A 21,784-nucleotide genomic window follows, 5' to 3' on the forward strand; every position below is an offset into this window, starting at 1 on the left:
ATTAGTGTTCCATAAATCATATGCTCTTTTTATGTCATCCATGGTAAATAACTCATAAAATCTGTTATCCTCCAGCATGTTCTATTTACAGGGCACAGTGTAATGAATATGATGCATTCTATGTGGGCAAGACTGTAAATAAACTCAACCATAGGATTTCATGTCATCTGTCAGAAATCCGCTCTGGATGTAAAAATAATGTACTAGCCAAACACCTTTCTCTTCATAAAAGACACACAGGTTTTAAGTTCCAGATCCTGGATCGCATAGACATGGGTGATCTTGAAGGAGACATCCCAAATATTCTGGAGAAACATGAACTCATATGGCAATTTAAGCTGAACTCTTTTAGGAAGCCTGGACTAAACTACTGCTGTTCAATTAAAAGTGCACTGGAACTTAAAAAATTGCCACATTGTTTACATGACTAATTGTATTTTATTTTATTCTACAAATTGGTTTTAAATACTATTTTAAATCAATTGAAATTTAAGTGTATATTTTGTTTCCATCATCATATATAAATTTTTTTCTTATTTTTATTTTTTTCTGGTTCTTTTGTCCACTTTATTCAAAATGATGTGTAATAACAATACTAACTAATTATACAATTATATAGGTTTTTAGAGTTGTACACAGACCTGAAGAAGTCTAGAAGGACGAAAGCGATCTTTGTTAAGAATAGGTTATGAAAATAGAAATTGATTTTTACATGCAAAGTGTATATGTATATATTTATATATATTTTTTGATTGCCAAATGAACTAAGGTTGATATATTTCCAGCCATGTTGTATATTGTCTTGAATAAAATCACAGACTTAATAATCTACTTAATAATTTGGTTAAATAAGAGGTACCACATCATTATAAATTTTATTTAAAGCACATAAGGGTTATATATTATTATGACAGCTACTAGGTAGGGCAGGACCAGCTCGAATATCACACTGATGGGGGAAGGGATATGAATTTGGTGCTGCGGTAGCATTGTTGCCTCACAGTTAGATGTTGCACGTTCGATTCTCAGTTAGAGCATCTTCTGTGTGTCAACATGCATGAATGGGCGTTCCTTCGCTGAAGGTTGTGCATTAGGCCCGGCAAGCCAGCACGTAAAACTCTACTGCCAATCATTAGCTACCAGAGTTCTGCTGTGGGCGACCCCTAACCGGGAAAAGCCGAAAGACAGATGACCAATAACATTTTGTTTTACAGCACAATAAACCACTCCCATGCCTGATAAAAAGTATATATATATTTAGAAAGCTTGTGTGGAAATTATTACTCTATTTTTGTTTTACTTGGATCGCTTGTCTGTGTACTTAATAAAGGATTTTCGACTGGAAACAGACTGCTTGCCTTGCTTGGATTACTTTTGAATATTTAGTAATGCTGTACAATTATGTATTTTCTATTATTACTTTTTGTTTTGTTTTGACTTAAGACGAGTTTACGTTCGCTACTTCTACTACTATTGTCTGATCTGATTAATATACAGTGATTAACTAGAGATATATGGACTGAAAATCTTCGACATAGAGAAGTTTCTTACACTGTTTTGTTTTTGGACCCACTACACTTTAATGGGTTGTTTTGAGACTTTGGAGATACCACGGCGATTACTTGTTGTTTACAGAGGATTTGCAGTCATATAATTTGATATCAATCTATCAACATCAGTCCAGTTTCTAACAACGTTAATGACTTACAGTGTGTTCTTATTTTCTTATATTTGCACAGTATGTAACATTCCTGTTGTTGTTGTGTCTTTCGGCTTTTCCCTGTTAGGGGTCGCCACAGCAGAACTCCGGTCCGCTAATGATTGGCAGTAGATTTTTTACGTGCCCAGTTGCCGGCCCTGATGCACAACCTTCAACGAAGGTACGCCCATTCAAGCATGTCTCCACACAGAAGACACTCTAGCTGGGAATCGAACAGGACAATGTCTTACTGTGAGGTGACAATGCTACCGTACATGATAAAAAGAATGGAAAGTGAAACTAATAATAAATGTAACCTTCTCAAGAATCCTAGGTCACTGAAATGAGATGTGGAGATTCACATCTGTTGTGATTAATGTTAAATTAGCTGTAATTTCCTGTAACACATTGTATAAACTGCAAGTGTTCATGAACCTCTTTCTCAAAATTTGTTGTACCACAAAAGGTTTTGCAAGAGCAATGCAACTGGCCTTCACTTTTATAAAAAACGTTTTCATTCTTATAGCTGATATTTTATTCTCTGAGCTGATTTCAATTAAATGAAATGTTTCTGTCTCTGCTTATAGATTGTTTACTTATAAAATAACTTATATTTGTTAAGGTACTTGCTGTGATCACTTCATCTTAAGTAAAACATTTTACTTGATTATGAAAAACTACACACAAGCTATCCCACTATGGATACAGAGTGTGACATTACATGGGTGATTAAACATCTGTCCCAAGCCTGCCTTGAAACAATTGGTACTCTCTACAAATCTGCTATGTGTTGGATAGGCGTTGGCCCACTTCTAGTACCACAGCCTTATCACAATGATGTGCAACCGAATATAAGCTGCTTTGTTTTCACATACGCTGTCGGAGCTGTCCTCCAGCGGTCTACTATACACCTGCTACCTAGATCTGGCTACTTTCCAGACCTCAGTCCTGGTCTACTTTCCAAGTTATGCCCCTCGCTTTTGCAAATCCCTGGATCTGCCACTGATGCATGTGTGTGTGTGTGTGTAGATGTGTGTGTATACATATATACTTGAGAACCAAATGAATTTGGAATGTTGTCTCAATAAATTGACCTTGTCATACTAAAGAAGAACTGCTGGATATATATATATATATATATATATATATATATATATATATATATATATATATATATATAATATATATATATATATATATATATATATATATATATATATATATATATATATATATATATATATATATATATATATATATATATATATATATATGACTGCGGTAGCGTTGTCGCCTCACAGTAAGACGTTGTCCTGTTCGATTCACAGCTAAAGCGTCATCTGTGTGGAGACATGCGTGAATGGGCGTACCTTCATTGAAGGCTGTGCATCAGAGCTGGCAACTCGGTATGTAAAAATCTACTGCCAATCATTAGCGGACCGAGTTCCGCTCTGGTGACCCCTAACCGGGAAAAGCTGAAAGATACAACATATATATATATATATATATATATATATATATATATATATATATATATAAATATATAATGTGTGTGTGTGTGTGTGTGTGTGTATGTGTTTGTGTGTATGCATGTATGCCTCTGCCTTTGTGGCTTGGATTGTGGCTGAAAAAAATTGGTCAATTCATTTTCCTGGTTAACAATTAAACAAATGAAAGTAAATAAATTAAAACAAAAGTGCCTCCAACCCTAGAGTGGATGTATATGTTGTGAGTGAACAGGATGGGTAGGGATATGGAATATTTTGCCTTTGCTCAAACTGGGGGCACGGACTGACCACCCAAGGTGTTTCTTCCATGAGTCTGTGACAGAAATGTGTTGCAACATATTTTGCTCATGTTGATTCCATTGTAAATGAAGAGCCCATTGCAGAAGTCTCATGTGTAAACATGAGTGGGGTACGATATGGATGGCCAACACACATGTCCTAAAATCTTTAGTATGTGGTCGACCATGCCTCCTTGGATCTGAAGAAAGTAGTTCAAGGTACGCTTGAGTACAGTGACTTTGTCCTCCAGAAGTAAAGTTTTGCATCTCTGTACATCCAATGTAGTCAGTGAGGAGCCTATTGTCTATGTACTTCAGAGCACCTAGTGGAGAGCTGGTATTAGTCATGAATTTGATGAACAATGAGGAGGCTCTGGTGAAACTGAAGTACAGGTACCCAAACTGATGATGATTGGCTTCTGTCTGTAAGCTCAGAAATATTCTGGACTCTTTAGAAATGTATTTAGTAAGCATGTATCCTGGAAGTCCAAACAGCACATTTGGTGTCCTTGTGACAAGGAGGGAGAATTGTTTGCATCAATACCATTTGGAACTTTTCTTTAACTACTTACTTTTTTCAGTTACTTAGATCTACAACAGGTCCGAGATGCTTTGTCTTTTTTGGCATCTGTGATCTGGTATAACTTTTTCAATGGCTTTTTCTGAAGAGGGTGGCTACATCATGCCCTACTACCTTTTTGGCATATCTGGGCATCCTTCAGGGACTTGGATGTCAGAGGTACTGTTACAAAGGGCATCCCATAACCTTCCAATATTATCTCCATTACCCAGACAACATCCAATCTCTGGTTCACTTACTATTCAAATCCAAAAATGGTGAAACAGCTCTCTTCAGACTAGGGTCTGCAACCTGGAACCACCTATGTACAGAGGCCAAAACATAGGAACCCAGTGAGAATTTTAAAAAAGTACTAGAAAAGCACCTCATTACTGAATCCTCTTCCAAACACTATCAGTATTATGGTTAATGACTTTGGTATTAATCATCTGTTATTTTATAGTGTACTGCTCTATTCATACTGTGTTAAGAATCAAAGTATACCTTATTTTCTATTCATAGGTCATTGGTATATATGTTGTCGCATTTCACCAATGGTACAACATACATACCAATGACCTATGAATGCTGTACTATTACATCAATATCATCATTCTTTGTATACTGCTGCCTGTCCACTCAGACGAATGTAAATACCAACATCATCATCATCATCTTCTTTCGGCTGTACCCGTTAGGGGTCACCACAGCGGATCACCTGTTTCCATTCCTTCCTGTCCTCTGCATCTTGCTCTGTCACACCAAGCACCTGCACGTCCTCTCTCACCACATCCATAAACCTTATCTTAGGCTTCCTCTTTTCCTGTTACCTGGTAGCTTCATCCTTAGCATCTTTTTCGCAATATACTCAACATCCCTCCTCAGCACATGTCCAAACCAATGTAATCTTGCCTCTCTGGCTTTGTCTCCAAACCTTCCAACTTGGGCTGACCCTCTAATATACTTATTCCTAATCCTGTCCACCCATGTCACACCCAATGCAAATCTTAACATCTTTAACTCTGCCACATCCAGCTCAAACTCCTGCCTTTTTGTCAATGCCACTGTCTCCAGCCCATATAACATAGCTGGTCTCACTACACTCTTGTAGACCTTCCCTTTCACTCTTACAGGTACTCGTCTGTCACAAATCACACCTGACACTCTTCTCCACCCACTCCATCCTGCCTGTACTCTCTTCTTCACCTCTCTTCCACACTCACTGTTATTCTGAACTATTGACCCCAGGTATTTAAACTCATCCACCTTCGCCACCTCTACTCCTTGCATCCTCACCATTCTTCTATTCTCCCTCTCATTCACACACATATATTCTGTCTTAGTCCTGCTGACCTTCATTCCTCTTCTCTCTAGAGCATATCTCCATCTCTCCAGGGTCTCCTCCACCTGTTCCCTACTCTCACTACAGATCACAATGTCATCTGTAAACATCATAGTCCATGGGGACTCCTGTCTGATCTTGTCTATCAACCTGTCCATCACCATTGCAAATAAGAAAGGGCTCAGAGCTGATCCTTGATGTAACCCCACCTCCACCTTAAATGCATTCGTCACTCCCACCGCAGACCTCACCGCTGTCACACTACCCTCGTACATATCCTGTACCACTCTTACATACTTCTCTGCCACTCCTGACTTCCTCATACAATACCACAACTCCTCTCTAGGCACCCTGTCAAATGCTTTCTCTAAGTCTACAAAAACACAATGCAACTCCTGCTGACATTCTCTGTACTTCTCCATCAACACTCTCTGAGCAAACATCGCATCTGTAGTGCTCTTTCCTGGCATGAAACTATACTGCTGTTCACTAATCATCACCTCCCTTCTTAACCTAGCTTCCACTACTCTTTCCCATAACTTCATGCTGTGACTGATCAATTTAGTCCCTCTGTAGTTACTACAGCTCTGCACATCACCCTTATTCTTAAAAATCGGTACCAAAACACTTTTTCTCCATTCCTCAGGCATCCTCTCACTTTCTAAGATTTCATTAAACAATTTGGTTAAAAAGTCCACTGCCATTTCACCTAAACACCTCCATGCTTCCACAGGTATGTCATCTGGGCCAACAGCCTTTCCATTCTTCATTCTCTTCATAGCTATCCTTACTTCCTCCTTGCTAATTGTACTCATGATTCACTATCCCCACATCATTCAACCTTCTCTCCCTCTCATTCTTTTCATTCATCAACCCCTCAAAGTACTCTTTCCATCTCCTCAACACACTCCCCTCGCTTGTGAGTATGTTTCCCTCATTATCCTTTATCACCTTTACCTGCTGCACATCTTTCCTAGCTCAGTCCCTCTGTCTAGCCAATCGGTACAGGTCTTTTTCTCCCTCCTTAGTGTCCAACCTATTCATACAACTCCTCATATGCCTTATCCTTAGCCTTTGCCACCTCTCTCTTTGCCATGCACTTCATCTCCTTATACTCCTGTCTACTTTCTTCATCTCTCTGACAATCCCACTTCTTCTTTGCCAGCCTCTTTGCCTGTTTACTCTTCTGTACTTCCTCATTCCACCATCATGTCTCCTTGTCATCTTTCCTCTGTCCCGATGTGATACCAAGCACCTTCCTAGCCATCTCCCTTACTAGCTCTGCTGTAGTTACCCAGCTATTTGGTAACTCTTCACTGCCACCCAGTGCCTGTCTTAACTCATCCCTGTACTCCACCTCACAATTATCCTTTTTCAATTTCCACCATATGATCCTTGGTGCTGCCCTCACACTCCTCCTCCTCTTCTTGATCACCAACATCATCCTACAAACCACCATCCTATGCTGCATAACTACACTTTCTCCAGTCACCACTTTACAGTCTCCAATCTCCTTCAAACTGGCCCTCCTACATAAGATATAATTACCTGTGTGCATCTTTCTTCACTCTTGTATGTCACCCTATGCTCCTCCCTCTTGTTAAAATATGTATTCACCACAGCCATGTCCATCCTTTTCGCAAAATCCACTACCATCTGACCTTCTGCATTCCTTTGTTTAACACCATACCTACCCATCACTTCCTCATCCCCTCTGTTCCCTTCACCAACATGCCCATTGAAATCTGCTCCAGTCACCACTCTCTCACCTTTGGGTACAGTCATCACCACTTCATCCAATTCACTCCAAATTTTTTCTTTCTCAACCATTGCGCACCCAACATGTGGAACATATGCACTAACAACATTCATCATTACACCATCAATTTCCAGCTTCATAAACATCACTCTATCCGACACTCTTTTCACCTCCAAAACACTCTTAGCATACTGTTCCTTCAGAATAACTCCTACGCCATTTCTCCTTCCATCCACACCATGATAAAACAATTTGAACCCGCCTCCCTTACACCTAGCCTTACTCCCCTTCCATCTGGTCTCTTGCACACACAATACATCAACCTTCCTTCTGTCCATCATATCAGCTAGCTCTCTCCCTATACCAGTCATACTGCCAACATTCAAAGTTCCGACCCTCCCTACCACAGTCCTAGTCTTTCTCCTCTCTTCCTGCCTTCGGCCATGCCTTCCACCTCTCCTCCTCCTTCGGCCAACAGTAGCCCAATTTCCGCCTGCACCCTGTTGGCTAACAGTACTGGTGGCAGTCATTGTTAACCCAGGCCTTGACCGATCCAGTATGGAAATATTTACTGGTGACTGCATGAAATGATTTGACGAAGTTTTACGCCGGATGCCCTTCCTGACGCAACCATCCCCATTTATCCGGGCTTGGGACCAGCACAAAGAAATGCACTGGCTTGTGCATCCCCAGTGGCTGGGTTGAATGTAAATACCAACATAATGGTGATAATTTAACTTATTTGTAGAATACTGTTGAAAACTATTTCTTCACTGTAAAATATCTGTAGCTTTTGCTAAAACTGCTTTTTCACTGTAAAGTGTTTGTATGGTGCTCTGTGAGCCAGGTCATGAATGAAAAAGGTCAGTAAGCCAGTTTACTCACCTGGTTATCAAATACTAAATAAATCAGAGTTAACAAATCCAGAATGTTCTCTGTACAGGGATCACAGCTTTGGTAGTGTTTGTATACTGATACTGTAAATATTATTACATTTTTCTGTATTTATGATCAATGTTCAAATGTTTATATCAATGTATATCTGTTTATTACTTTATTTTGTTTTTTACTTTTTTGTAAAAAACGTCCAGACTCAATAATGTGCAGTTGTATTTGGATATGTGCATAACCATTTTCATTTTCTAGTGAATGTTATGTTACTTTAAACTCGTTATGCTCTACAAACTATGCAGGCAATGTCATGGCTCGATAGTGACAGCTGGCATGCTCCAAAGGTAATAAACCAAGCCATTCCCACAGCTATTTTGTAGTAGCAATGAAGGAACAGTGAGAAATCATACAAAGTATGAATATTTGGCACAGTGGACGAATAGTGACCACTAACGTTAACATCCTGAAGTTATGGCTGTGGAATGAAAGAAAATTAAAATTGTGTGATTTGTAGTGGAAAGAGAAACAAACCCAAAGTATAAATGACTTTGAAAACAATACTATCAAAAGGGTTTTCTGGCTGCTCTAATGAGCCAACAAAGTGTCTTGGGTGACGTTAGCTGAGACCATATTCTGAACATTTTGTTACACTAATTCAACAGTAGAAACGAGTCAGAGATCTGACTGACAGGATCAATTTACCTTTGTGGGAAATGCAACAGTATGTCTCTAGCCAAACTACATAAAATGCTGTACAAAATGCCACAAAGACCATGGCAGAACTACCTACCGGTACAGATGCATATTTTGAATAAAATGCAGAAAGGATACTGTCTATAGAGATACAGTGTGTACTTGCAAGTCACTGTCTGAGTGTAGAAATGCTGACAACGCTGCCTTCTTTAACGATTAGACAATCAATGCTTACTGTGTACCCTAAGTAGTGAGATCAGTTGTTTACATCTTATTTTAGGGGCAATTCCCACTCATTTGTGTAGAGAATGTCTCAAGAGAAAGCTGTAGTGTGTAAAGCTTTGACTAAATATGGTACATGACTTGCAGTCTCCTGAGGGAGACTACATATAAGGTGGTGGCTTTGTGAAATTTTTCTAAATATTGACAGTTAAACTGACTACTCTTGTTGATGATAGGACCGTATTTAAAAAAAAAAAAACAAACAGATTTTGTTGTACATTCTAGCTGAGATAATGCAGGGGACATATTTTGACCATTGCTGTTCTGAACCCGCAAGTCAAGAGAGGTACTAGGCTACCAAATGATTACCACTTTTGGGGTTAGTTGGGTCTGAATACCAGGTAAACATATCTGATAAGCTCAGGTGCGTAGTGAGGGAATCCCTGGCAGGCCTAGCCAGATCTTCTGTATTGAGCTCCAACCTCCATCAGATATTCTCCCATATGCCTAGGGAAACTGAGAATGTGTCATCCAAATGGATAAAAGATCTAACAGTTGAGGCAGCACAGGAGAGCTGTGAACAAAAGGTGGTCAGTGCGTTATAATCACAACCCTAGGATGAGGTGGTGGTGGTCAAAGGTGGAAAAGGTGAAAGTAATTCAGAAGCCTCAACCAAAGACAAAAGCACAAGTATAGGCCTTCTTGGTTAGGCTAGTTGTTACCGGTTGATTATTCTAAAATTTGGTGTCCTGGAAGGCCGTCTCACAAATATAAAAAGGTTCCAGTGTTTTTCATTTATTTATTTATTTTGAATTTGTTAAAAGAGTAGAGCACTGATCCCAGAGCTTGAGGGTAAAGTATTAGAGCTGGCCAGGGGGTATAAAGACAATATAGACACATGACATTACAGTGAATGAAAAAAAAAACACAATATATGCCTGCATTACATACAGAGTAGATATTACAACTGGCATGTTGAAAGAATCACAACAAAAAGAAGAGTCAGGGCAAGCTATGCAGAGGGACGTAGGGTAGGATGAGATAAAATTACATGACCACAGAAAGGCCAATTGTATTTTCCTTGAGTCTTGTACTGTACTTTTATTTCTGCTGGAAAATTAGGGTAGGAGGGATGATCTTCAAGAAAAGGGAGCAAAGATTCACACAGTTTCAGACTAGGGACAGAGAAAACATGGTTTGTGCAGTGAAGCCTAGTTTTATTTATTGATTTATTTAATTTTTTATTTATTTGGCAGAGCGATGGAATCCAAATGTGAGTGGTTATGACTTTTAAGCTTGTATGTTTGTTGATGAATTTCAGATTATTTTGAGGGGGAGGTCTCAACAGCTGAGAGGAAATTGAAAGTCAGAATTTTGTTTTGCAGGTAACCAGTTATGTTTTTGTAGTGGTATTCATTTCTAAGGGAGAGAATGATGAATCTGTATATGGAGTAAGGGTTTCTTGTTTTTTTAAATTAAGAGTACAACTGGGGATAAGAACAAAAATGATTTCTGACAGCTCTGTCTTGCATTTGAGTATATCTTGTAGACGATATTTTAAAGCATGCACGAATGTTTCCAGTTCAGTTGGTGTCCAGAGAATGTGATCCCAATTTACTGTACTCTCCACTTGCACATCTCCAATACCAGCAAATCTAGGCTTCTGAGTACATACTCTAGCTACAAGCTCTATCAGCTTCATGTGGATTTCATCAGTTACTTCCATTTCAGCACATTTATTCTTGGTGTTTGCAATGTCTGGCATTGGTTCATGTGTAAATACTAGACTAATTGCCCATGCAGGCCATTTTAAGCCTAGTCAATTTCCCTTTTTTGTGTTCAAAATAAGCTATCACATTTAGTTATAGATTGACCTTAACCATCCCATGGTCAATAATTATACATTACTCCCAATGAGAATAACTGGGATCCTGTGGTGGTGGTGCTGTGGTAGCGTTGTCGCCTCACAGTAAGATGTTGTCCTGTTCGATTCTCAGCTAGAGCGTCTTCTGTGTGGAGACATGCGTGAATGGGCGTACCTTCGTTGAAGGTTGTGCATCAAAGCTGGCAACTCGGCACGTAAAAATCTACTGCCAATCATTAGCGGACCGGAGTTCCGCTGTGGCGACCCCTAAAAGGGAAAAGCCGAAAGACACAACAACATGCAATAGATAATGTGAGAGGACCCATGCACGGGATGAGTACCCATGCATGGGATAAGGACCTATGCACAGGATAAAACATTTAGGAGCTGCATCTGCTCATTAATAGTACAGGGGGCAGTCCTGTGATAAGTTTTCTGTTTCACATCCATAGATCTAATTTGCACTTCAAAATGGACAGGGATGAACTTTGTTTTATGTGAACAGGGAAACATTTAAAGACTAAACTGAGTATGAACATATTATGAGGGCATCGTCCATTTCTTCATTGTCTCTTAATGTTCATTTTCATAGAGATTTCTATCTGGAACCTCCACTTTCTACCCCCCGTCTATAAGGTGGGTCTTCTCTGTTCTACTGTGGCTTTGGTACTCCAAAAAAGTAAGGTAAACATGGACATGCGCTCCATAAATAATTATAAAGATTTTCAGTGATAAGTTTTTCTTCCCATAATGTGGTGGGATTAGTGTTCCATAAATCATATGCTCTTTTTATGTCATCCATGGTAAATAACTCATAAAATCTGTTATCCTCCAGCATGTTCTATTTACAGGGCACAGTGTAATGAATGTGATGCATTCTATGTGGGCAAGACTGTAAATAAACTCAAGCATAGGATTTCATGTCATCTGTCAGAAATCCGCTCTGGATGTAAAAATAATGCACTAGCCAAACACCTTTCTCTTCATAAAAGACACACAAGTTTTAAGTTCCAGATCCTGGATCACATAGACATGGGTGATCTTGAAGGAGACATCCTGAATATTCTGGAGAAACATGAACTCATGTGGCAATTAAAGCTGAACTCTTTTAGGAAGCCTGGACTAAACTACTACTGTTCAATTAAAAGTGCACTGGAACTTAGAAAATTGCCACATTGTTTACATGACTAATTGTATTTTATTTTATTCTACAAATTGGTTTTAAATACCATTTTAAATCATAAATCCAATAACAACGAGCAGTGATAGGCAACCAATATTTCGATATAAATCTAGTCTTGTACTCAAGAAATAAAATTATAAAACGATCTTTATTGTTGTGCACAAGATAAGCGCTTTCACGAAAAGCTTCCTCAGACCATTTGTTTCTTCTGATTTTTCAAACAGTTACTTAAATAGTAAACAGCTGATTCAGAAGCTCTCATTAATTGAACCATTTAAAAAGATATACCTCATTCTTAAAACTTGATTAATCATTCACAAAAGCTAGTAAAATTTCTAACAAGTGCTTAAAAATGTTTACTTATGTGCATATCATTATTCTACTACCTGAAATTCATAAGCATAAAAAATTCAAACATTTTTTATACATATAAAAACTATGCTTCCATTAAAGCGCATAATTATACACATAATGTTGATGGATGGTATCTCATATGCATCACACTTTTACATTTATTTACAATTATGGTGACAATTAATAAGTAACATGAACAAAATTCATTGTGCTACCGTAAATACCTAACCTTTGACTATATAAAAAGTATATTATGGATGTGTATGTATATGAAAGTATTATTATTATGGAAAACTATTTGTATAAAAAATAAATAATAAATAATAAATGTAAAAATGAATTACACTTTGTTAGAAACTCCCTAGACATTCACTATATATATAATACTGAATAATAGATATTTGATAGCACATAAAATTACTTACAGAAATGCACTTTAAATAATACATTTTAATTTTATATCTCATATTTTCTCATTTCACATTCCCTTGCTTTATTTTCAACAGTGGTTTAATTGATGCCCTTTCATTTAACCCTGATCCTTGATCTGCCCTCAATCTGATGATCCACTGTGTTTCTTTACTTTCTGTTACATTCCGAATATTGCCCTCTCTATTGGTAGGTCGATATATATCTATAACCATGAACTTAAAATTATGTTCATTCCCATATTGTTGTGTGTGTTTGGCAAGAGCATTTTTATCATATTTTATCCTGATGGCATATAGATGTTCCCTTATTCTATTCCGTAACTGCCTGTCTGTCTTGCCTATGTAGAATGAAGAACATACTTGACAAACTACCACATATACCACATGCATAGTGTTGCAGTCAGCTGATACTCTAAATTGGTAAATTCTACCATTATCTGGATGCATAAATCTATCAGATTCTATTATATTTATACAATAATTACATTTTCCACAAGGTGTCGTACCAAATTGATTTATAGTAGTTAATTCATGTGTTGTATAACATAATAATCTCTTTAGATTAAATTTATTCTTAAATTGATATTTAGGTTCCTCCCCTACTATATTCTTAATTTCTGCATCTGTTGTAAGTATTTTCCAATGCTGCTTGATAATCTCCATAATATATTGATTATCCTTTGTATAATATATGGGCATACACAACATCTGAGGATTGGTGCTAACACTTCTATTCTCTTGTATGTTACCAGAGAAATAAGGGGCTGCTCTGGTTGTTCTAAGTGAATTAATATCACGTAAACCTTGCTCTATTTCTTCTAAACTATAACTACGATTAATAAGTCTTTCCTTAAACCGATTTATTTCTGACTCATAACCTTCTGTCGTTGCATTCAACCGAGAAATCCTCATGCCTTGTCCCTTAATTATATTATTGAATATATACTTAGGGTGCATACTGTTCCTATGAAGTAGTGTGTTTTTATAACACTTCTTTCTAAACACACCAGTATTGATAGATGTACCCATCACCCTTTCTACATAAACATCCAAAAAATCTATTTTATATTCTGAACTATTAAATGTAAAATTAAGGCATTCTGTCATATTATTCATTTCATGTATACTCTGATGTAAAACATTTTCATCTCCATTCCATAGAATAAAAATATCATCTACAAATCTATGATAGAAGAGCACATGTGCTATAAACCATTCTTTCACAAATAAAAATTCTTCCTCCCACAATGCCAAAAACATGTTGGCGAAGCTATTGGCACATGATGTGCCCATAGCCACACCATCACGCTGGAGGTATATTGTTTCATTAAAAATAAATATATTATTCTCAAGAATGTTCTCAAGGAATAAACAAATTAGGTTTATTTTAGAGCCTATATAATCACTATGTTTAATAAGATATTTCTTTGTAAACTCTATTCCCATCTCATTAGGTATCATTGTAAAGAGAGATTGAACATCCAAAGTGACAAATCTCATAGTTGACTCCATAGGAGTACCATTATTGAACATATATAAATCTGTCAGAAACTGCTTGGTATCCTTGAGAATAGTTCTATTCATATCCAAAATGGGTCTAAGTTGTTTCTCAACATATAAGGAGAAAGGTTCCGTACACCACCCCCGCCCTGAAACTATTGGCTGCATGGGTGGATTTATGGCAGTCTTATGTATCTTTGGTATTCCCCTTATAATAGGTATTTTTGGATGCTCTACTGTCAAAAATTTTGCTAACTCCAAATTTAGAATACTTTCTTTAACCAAATTATCAATTGTTCTAGTGATATAACTTTTTTATATTTTCTATTTCTTTCTTATTAATAATTTTGTAATGTTTTATATCATCAAGCATTTCTAGCATTTTATTCTGATAGTCCTCACCATTCATAATAACCAGTGGTTCTCCCTTATCTGCTGGTCTAAACACAATTCTATCATCTGACTGTAATCTCTGCAATGCTTTCCTCTCTTGATAATTCAAATTGCTTTTCTGTATACATGTACTACTTATATAATCATTATTATTGTATAATTTGTAGATGTCATCTTCTACTAAACTATAGAACGCTTCAACTAATGGGTGGTTAGTAGGTATGAAATCACTTGATCTTTTAAAAGGGATATTATTACTATTAGTATTGTTACGATAATAATATTTAAGCATGACATTTCTTGTGAATAATTTAACATCTGTTAGGATATCAGTTAACTTATATCCAGAAGTGGGTATAAAATTTAATCCTTTATTCAACACTTTCATCTCAAAATTGTCCAATATTTTGTTGGATATATTCCATATTAATTAGTTTTCATTTGGTTCCACATCTTCTTCAGGGTATGGTTGGACTCCTTCTCTGTGGAAAGTTTCCTTTTTTGACGTCCTCGGCTCTCAGATCGATTCCCCCTTACCCCTCTCTTTACTGATATGGGAAGGGGGAATTGCTGAAAAACCATTTGGTTATTAGAGTCATGGACAACACTAGTTCTCATTGTTGCCACTGCATATGTTTTTGGTCATACCACTTGTTGTTCATTATCAATATTATTTGCTTTGCCTTTATTATGCATAGACATTGATTGTACTGTCACTATACTGGAATTCCCCGTGGGAGTGTTTGGCATATTTTCCTGGATGGAATTAACTTCATTGTTATTCATATTACTTCCAGGTAGAATTCCTATCTGGTTAGTATTGGCTTCCACGAGGGTATCACTCTCTCCAGTTTCATGCTCTGCACTGGTGTGATTATTTTTACTGTATCTAAGCAATGATGCTTCATTATTTGTATTTACAGTTCTATGTGTATGAACTGAATAAGGTCTAGGCCAGGTGAAGACATGACCTAGCCGAAAATCTCGAATATCCCGATCTAATTTTGTTCGTTTTTGTTGTATAAGATGCCTCTCATACACCATTACATTATCCAACACATTGGACAGTGATTTATCAACCAATGCCTCTGGAAAGTTCATATATAATTTACGCTGCTGTTCAATTATAGAATTTCTAAGTATCTCCTCTTCTGGTTTAAAAAAGTCAAGTAAAAGTCTAATATAATTTTGGCTCACCTCAATAATTTCTGCCACCTTGTTAACAGTTCAGGGTATTGTTCACCGTAGGTAGGCATTTTGAGTACACGGAGACCTCTTGGAATAATTCCCTTACTTAAACAGGCTTCGAAATGCTGACGTTGTGTGGTTAAGCGTTTAAGCTTAAAAGAGTCTACTTCCAACTTCTCCATAGCTATACGTAACTTTTCAAGTTCTTCTATGCTATTTAGCTCAGATGTCTCTGCGACTGACCTTCCATATAGTAATAACGGATTGTTATCACTTTTCAAACAGTTGACAAACTTCGACGATAGGCATTCGCCTCTCTCTTTAACTAAATTCCCCATTTGTTCTTGTCGTTCATTCTTATTAACAGGAAAGTCATTAGAGGGTATAGAATTCGTACAGCTCTTTTCCCCTCTGAGAGACCCAGAGGGTCTATAGTCTAATTCAATATTAGTATTTTCTTCAGCCATGTCTCCGTTCGGCGTTGCTGAGAAACACGCAAGTATAATAACAAACACTGTTAGCAAAACGCCAAATGGAATAAATGCCTCACCGCTAGTCAGAAATAAGTAAAATATAAATCCAATAACAACGAGCAGTGATAGGCAACCAATATTTCAATATAAATCCAGTCTTGTACTTAAGAAATAAAATTATAAAACAATCTTTATTGTTGTGCACAAGGTAAGTGCAACTTATATTTGTTAAGGTACTTGCTGTGATCAATTCATCTTAAGTAAAACATTTTACTTGATTATGATAAAATACACACAAGCTATCCCACTATGGATACAGAGTTGACATTACATGGGTGATTAAACATCTGTCCCAAGCCTGCCTTGAAACAATTGGTACTCTCTACAAATCTGCTATGTGTTGGATAGGCATTCGCCCACTTCTAGTACCACAGCCTTATCACAATGATGTGCAATGGAATATACACTGCTTTGTTTTCACATACGCTGTCAGAGCTGTCCTCCAGTGGTCTACTATACACCTGCTACCTAGATCTGGCTACTTTCCAGACCTCAGTCCTGGTCTACTTTCCAAGTTATGCCCCTCGCTTTTGCAAATCCCTGGATCTGCCACTGATGCATGTGTGTGTGTATGTGTGTGTGTGTGTGTGTGTGTGTGTGTGTGTGTGTGTGTGTGTGTGTGTGTGTATACATATATACTTGAGAACCAAATGAATTTGTAATGTTGTCTCAATAAATTGACCTTGTTATACTAAAGAAGTGCTGGATTTATATATATATATATATATATATATATATATATATATATATATATATATGTGTGTGTGTGTGTGTGTGTGTGTGTGTGTGTATGTGTTTGCGTGTATGCATGTATGCCTCTGCCTTTGTGGCTTGGATTGTGGCTGAAAAAAATTGGTCAATTCATTTTCCTGGTTAACAATTAAATAAATGAAAGTAAATAAATTAAAACAAAAGTGCCTCCAACCCTAGAGTGGATGTATATGTTGTGAGTGAACAGGATGGGTAGGGATATGAAATATTTTGCCTTTGCTCAAACTGGGGGCACGGACTGACCACCCAAGGTATTTCTTCCATGGGTCTGTGGCAGAAATGTGTTGCAACATATTTTGCTCATGTTGATTCCATTGTAAATGAAGAGCCCATTGAAGAAGTTTCATGTGTAAACTTGAGTGGGGTACCATGTGGATGGCCAACACACATGTCCTAAAATCTTTAGTATGTGGTCTACCATACCTCCTTGGATCTGAAGAAAGTAGTTCAAGGTACACTTGAGTACAGTGACTTTGCCCTCCAGAAGTAAAGTTTTGCATCTCTGTACATCCAATGTAGTCAGTGAGGAGCCTATTGTCTAGGTACTTCAGTGTACCTAGTGGAGAGCTGGTATTAGTCGTGAATTTGATGAACAATGAGGAGGCTGTGGTGAAACTGAAGTACAGGTACCCAAACTGATGATGATGACTGGCTTCTGTCTGTAAGCTCAGATATCTTCTGGACTCTTCAGAAATGTATTTAGTAAGCATGTATCCTGGAAGTCCAAACAGCACACTCGGTGTACTTGTGACAAGGAGGGAGAATTGTTTGCATCAATACCATTTGGATCTTTTCTTTAACTACTTACTTTTTTCAGTTACTTAGATCTACAACAGGTCTGAGATGCTTTGTCTTTTTTGGCATCTGTGATCTGGTATAACTTTTTCAATGGCTTTTTCTGAAGAGGGTGGCTACATCATGCCCTACTACCTTTTTGGCATATCTGGGCATCCTTCAGGGACTTGGATGTCAGAGGTACTGTTACAAAGGTTATCCCATAACCTTCCAATATTATCTCCATTACCCAGACAACATCCAATCTCTGGTTCACTTACTATTCAAATCCAAACATGGTGAAACAGCTCTCTTCAGACTAGGGTCTGCAACCTGAAACCACCTATGTACAGAGGCCAAAACATAAGAACCCAGTGAGAATTTTAAAAAAGTACTAGAAAAGCACCTCATTACCGAATCCTCTTCCAAACACTATCAGTATTATGGTTAATGACTATGGTATTAATCATCTGCTATTTTATAGTGTACTGCTCTATTCATACTGTGTTAAGAATCAAAGTATACCTTATTTTCTATTCATAGGTCATTGGTATATATGCTGTAGCATTTCACCAATGGTACATCATACATAACAATGACCTATGAATGCTGTACTATTACATCAATATCTTCATTCTTTGTATACTGCTGCCTGTCCACTCAGACGAATGCAAATACCAACATCATCATCATCATCTTCTTTCGGCTGTTCCCATTAGGGGTTGCCACAGCGGATCACCTGTTTCCATTCCTTCCTGTCCTCTGCATCTTCCTCTGTCACACCAAACACCTGCATGTCCTCTCTCACCATATCCATAAACCTTATCTTAGGCTTTCCTCTTTTTCTGTTACCTGGTAGCTTCATCCTTAGCATCTTTTTCCCAATATACTCAGCATCCCTCCTCAGCACATGTCCAAACCAATGTAATCTTGCCTCTCTGGCTTTGTCTCCAAACCTTCTAACTTGGGCTGACCCTCTAATATACTTATTCCTAATCCTGTCCACCCGCGTCACACCCAGTGCAAATCTTAACATCTTTAACTCTGCCACATCCAGCTCAAACTCATGCTTTTTTGTCAGTGCCACTGTCTCCAACCCATATAGCATAGCTGGTCTCACTACCCTCTTGTAGACCTTCCCTTTCACTCTTACAGGTACTTGTCTGTCAGAAATCACTCCTGACGCTCTTCTCCACCCACTCCATCCTGCCTGTACTCTCTTCTTCACCTCTCTTCCACACTCACCGTTACTCTGAACTATTGACCCCAAGTATTTAAACTCATCCAACTTCACCAACTCTACTCCCTGCATCCTCTCCATTCCTCTATCCTCCCTCTCATTCACACACATATATTCTGTCTTAGTCCTGCTGACCTTCATTCCTCTTCTCTCTAGAGCATATCCCCATCTCTCCAGGGTCTCCTCCACCTGTTCCTTACTCTCACTACAGATCACAATGTCATCTGCAATCATCATAGTCCACAGGGACTCCTGTCTGATCTCATCTGTCAACCTGTCCATCACCATTGCAAATAAGAAAGGGCTCAGAGCTGATCCTTGATGTAACCCCACCTCCACCTTAAACGCATCCGTCACTCCCACCTCAGACCTCACCACTGTCACACTACCCTTGTACATATCCTTTACCACTCTTACATACTTTTCTGACACTCCTGACTTCCTCATACAATACCACAACTCCTCTATAGGCACCTTGTCATATGCTTTCTCTAAGTCTACAAAAACACAATGCAACTCCTTCTGACTTTCTCTGTACTTCTCCATCAACACTCTCCGAGCAAACATCATATCTGTAGTGCTCTTTCCTGGCATGAAACCATACTGCTGATCACTAATCATCACATCTCTTCTTAACCTAGCTTCCACTACTCTTTCCCACAACTCCATGCTGTGACTGATCAGTTTAATTCCTCTGTAGTTACTACAGCTTTGCACATCACCCTTATTCTTAAAAATCGGTACCAAAACACTTTTTCTCCATTCCTCAGGCATCCTCTCACTTTCCAAGATTTCATTAAACAATCTAGTTAAAAACTCCACTGCCATTTCACTTAAACACCTCCATGCTTCCACAGGTATGTCATCTGGACCAACAGCCTTTCTGTTCTTCATCCTCTTCATAGCTATCTTTACTTCCTCCTTGCTAATCCACTGCACTTCATGATTCACTATCCGCACATTATCCAACCTTCTCTCCCTCTCATTCTCTTCATTCATCAATCCCTTAAAGTACTCTTTCCATCTCCTCAACACACTCTCCTCACTTATGAGTACGTTTCCCTCATTATCCTTTATCACCCTTACCTGCTGCACATCTTTGCTAGCTCGGTCCCTCTGTCTAGCCAATCGGTACAGGTCCTTGGTGCTGCCCTCACACTCATCCTCCTCTTCTTGATCATCAATGTCATCCTACAAACCACCATCCTATGCTGCCTAACTACACTTTCCCCTGCCACCACTTTACAGTCTCCAATCTCCTTCAGACTGACAAGGCATTAATGATTACAAAACTAAGTTGCCCTGAAAATCCTAAGAATGATATATTTGAACTAAGAGAATGTAGTTACTCCAAAGTCCAAACTGTTGAATTCTTGTTAGTGAAGTTCTGGGTTTGAAAGACATAGAATGTAAAAGTGAATCATGGAATTTTTCCTTTAATTCAAAAACAAACTGCAATTAGTAAACATCATAGTTTGCAAACTTGACAAAGTTCATACAGTTGTGCAACCACGGAGTTAGCATATATAAGCAGCAAGATTGTGGGAATAGATTCCTAAAATACGGTAGTTCAGGAGAAGAAATGCTGAGTAGAATATTTGTTTTTCTGTTAATCATTTAGTTTTCCTGGTTGCATTGCTATGTAATTTTGTAGCACAGGGGTTTTGTGTTATGACACCTGCTAGGGATTTAATAGGGTAGTCTTCACCTCCAAGAAATGAACCTGTACAACCTGCTGCTCTACTCCCACTGCAATCACTCCAGCTCCTCCCCCTCATCAGATAGCCAACGAACCAGGTACAATGTCAGATAATCTGCAATTTAATACAGTGTTACAGAACCAGGCATGATGGCAGATAATCCACAACATAATCCTGTGCTCCATCTCCCCCACCTCATCACCTATGCAGTGAAACTAGTATGATGTCAGATAATCCCCAACATAATCCAGGGTTCCATCTCCCCTACCCCAATACCTATCTGATAATCCAGGTATGATGTCAAATAATCCGCAACATAATCCACTGTTCCATTTCCCCCACCTCATCCCCTGATGATGAACCAGGTACGATGTCAGATAACTACATCATAGTCTAATGTTCCATCTCCCCCACCTCATCACCTATTCGATGAACCAGGTATGAGGTCAGATAATCCACAACATAATACAGTGTTTCATCTCCCCACCTTATTACCTATGTGATGAATCAGGTATGATGTCAGAAAATCACAATATAATTCAGTGTACCATCTCCCCACCTCATCACCTATGTGATGAACCAGGTATGAGGTCAGATAATCAACAACATAATCCATTGTTCCATCTTCCCCACCTCATCACCTCTCTGATGAACCAGGTATAATGTCAAAGAATTCATGATACAAACTTCTACAACCTGCTTAACCACTGACACTGTAAGCACTCCAGGTTCACCACTGTATCATCTATTTGATGAATCACGTATGATCTCAGGATCCAAACTTCTTATAAAATCAGCTGAGCCATTCAGTTTTGTTAACACTTCATAATCCGCAATAGTACCCTCACTCTTACATACTCACAAATAACAGTCTCCAAATTACCACAACTAGTCATAAACGA

At 38.2% G+C, this 21,784-nt stretch overlaps 1 protein-coding gene across 1 annotated transcript in view; it reads right to left on the minus strand.

The window, feature by feature from the left end:
• Window positions 1–21,784, minus strand: part of LOC122814379 (zinc finger protein 845-like) — a 281,439-nt gene that overhangs the window by 138,487 nt on the left and 121,168 nt on the right. Inside the window, exon 8 of the mRNA XM_044086963.1 lies at window positions 15,874–16,416. Coding sequence (XP_043942898.1) covers window positions 15,874–16,416 — 543 coding nt within the window. The remainder of the gene's footprint in view (window positions 1–15,873; window positions 16,417–21,784) is intronic.

This window comes from Protopterus annectens, chromosome 10.part0 (assembly GCF_019279795.1).
Source record: "Protopterus annectens isolate FY-2018-M chromosome 10.part0, PAN1.0, whole genome shotgun sequence".
Classification (NCBI taxonomy): domain Eukaryota; kingdom Metazoa; phylum Chordata; order Ceratodontiformes; family Protopteridae; genus Protopterus; species Protopterus annectens.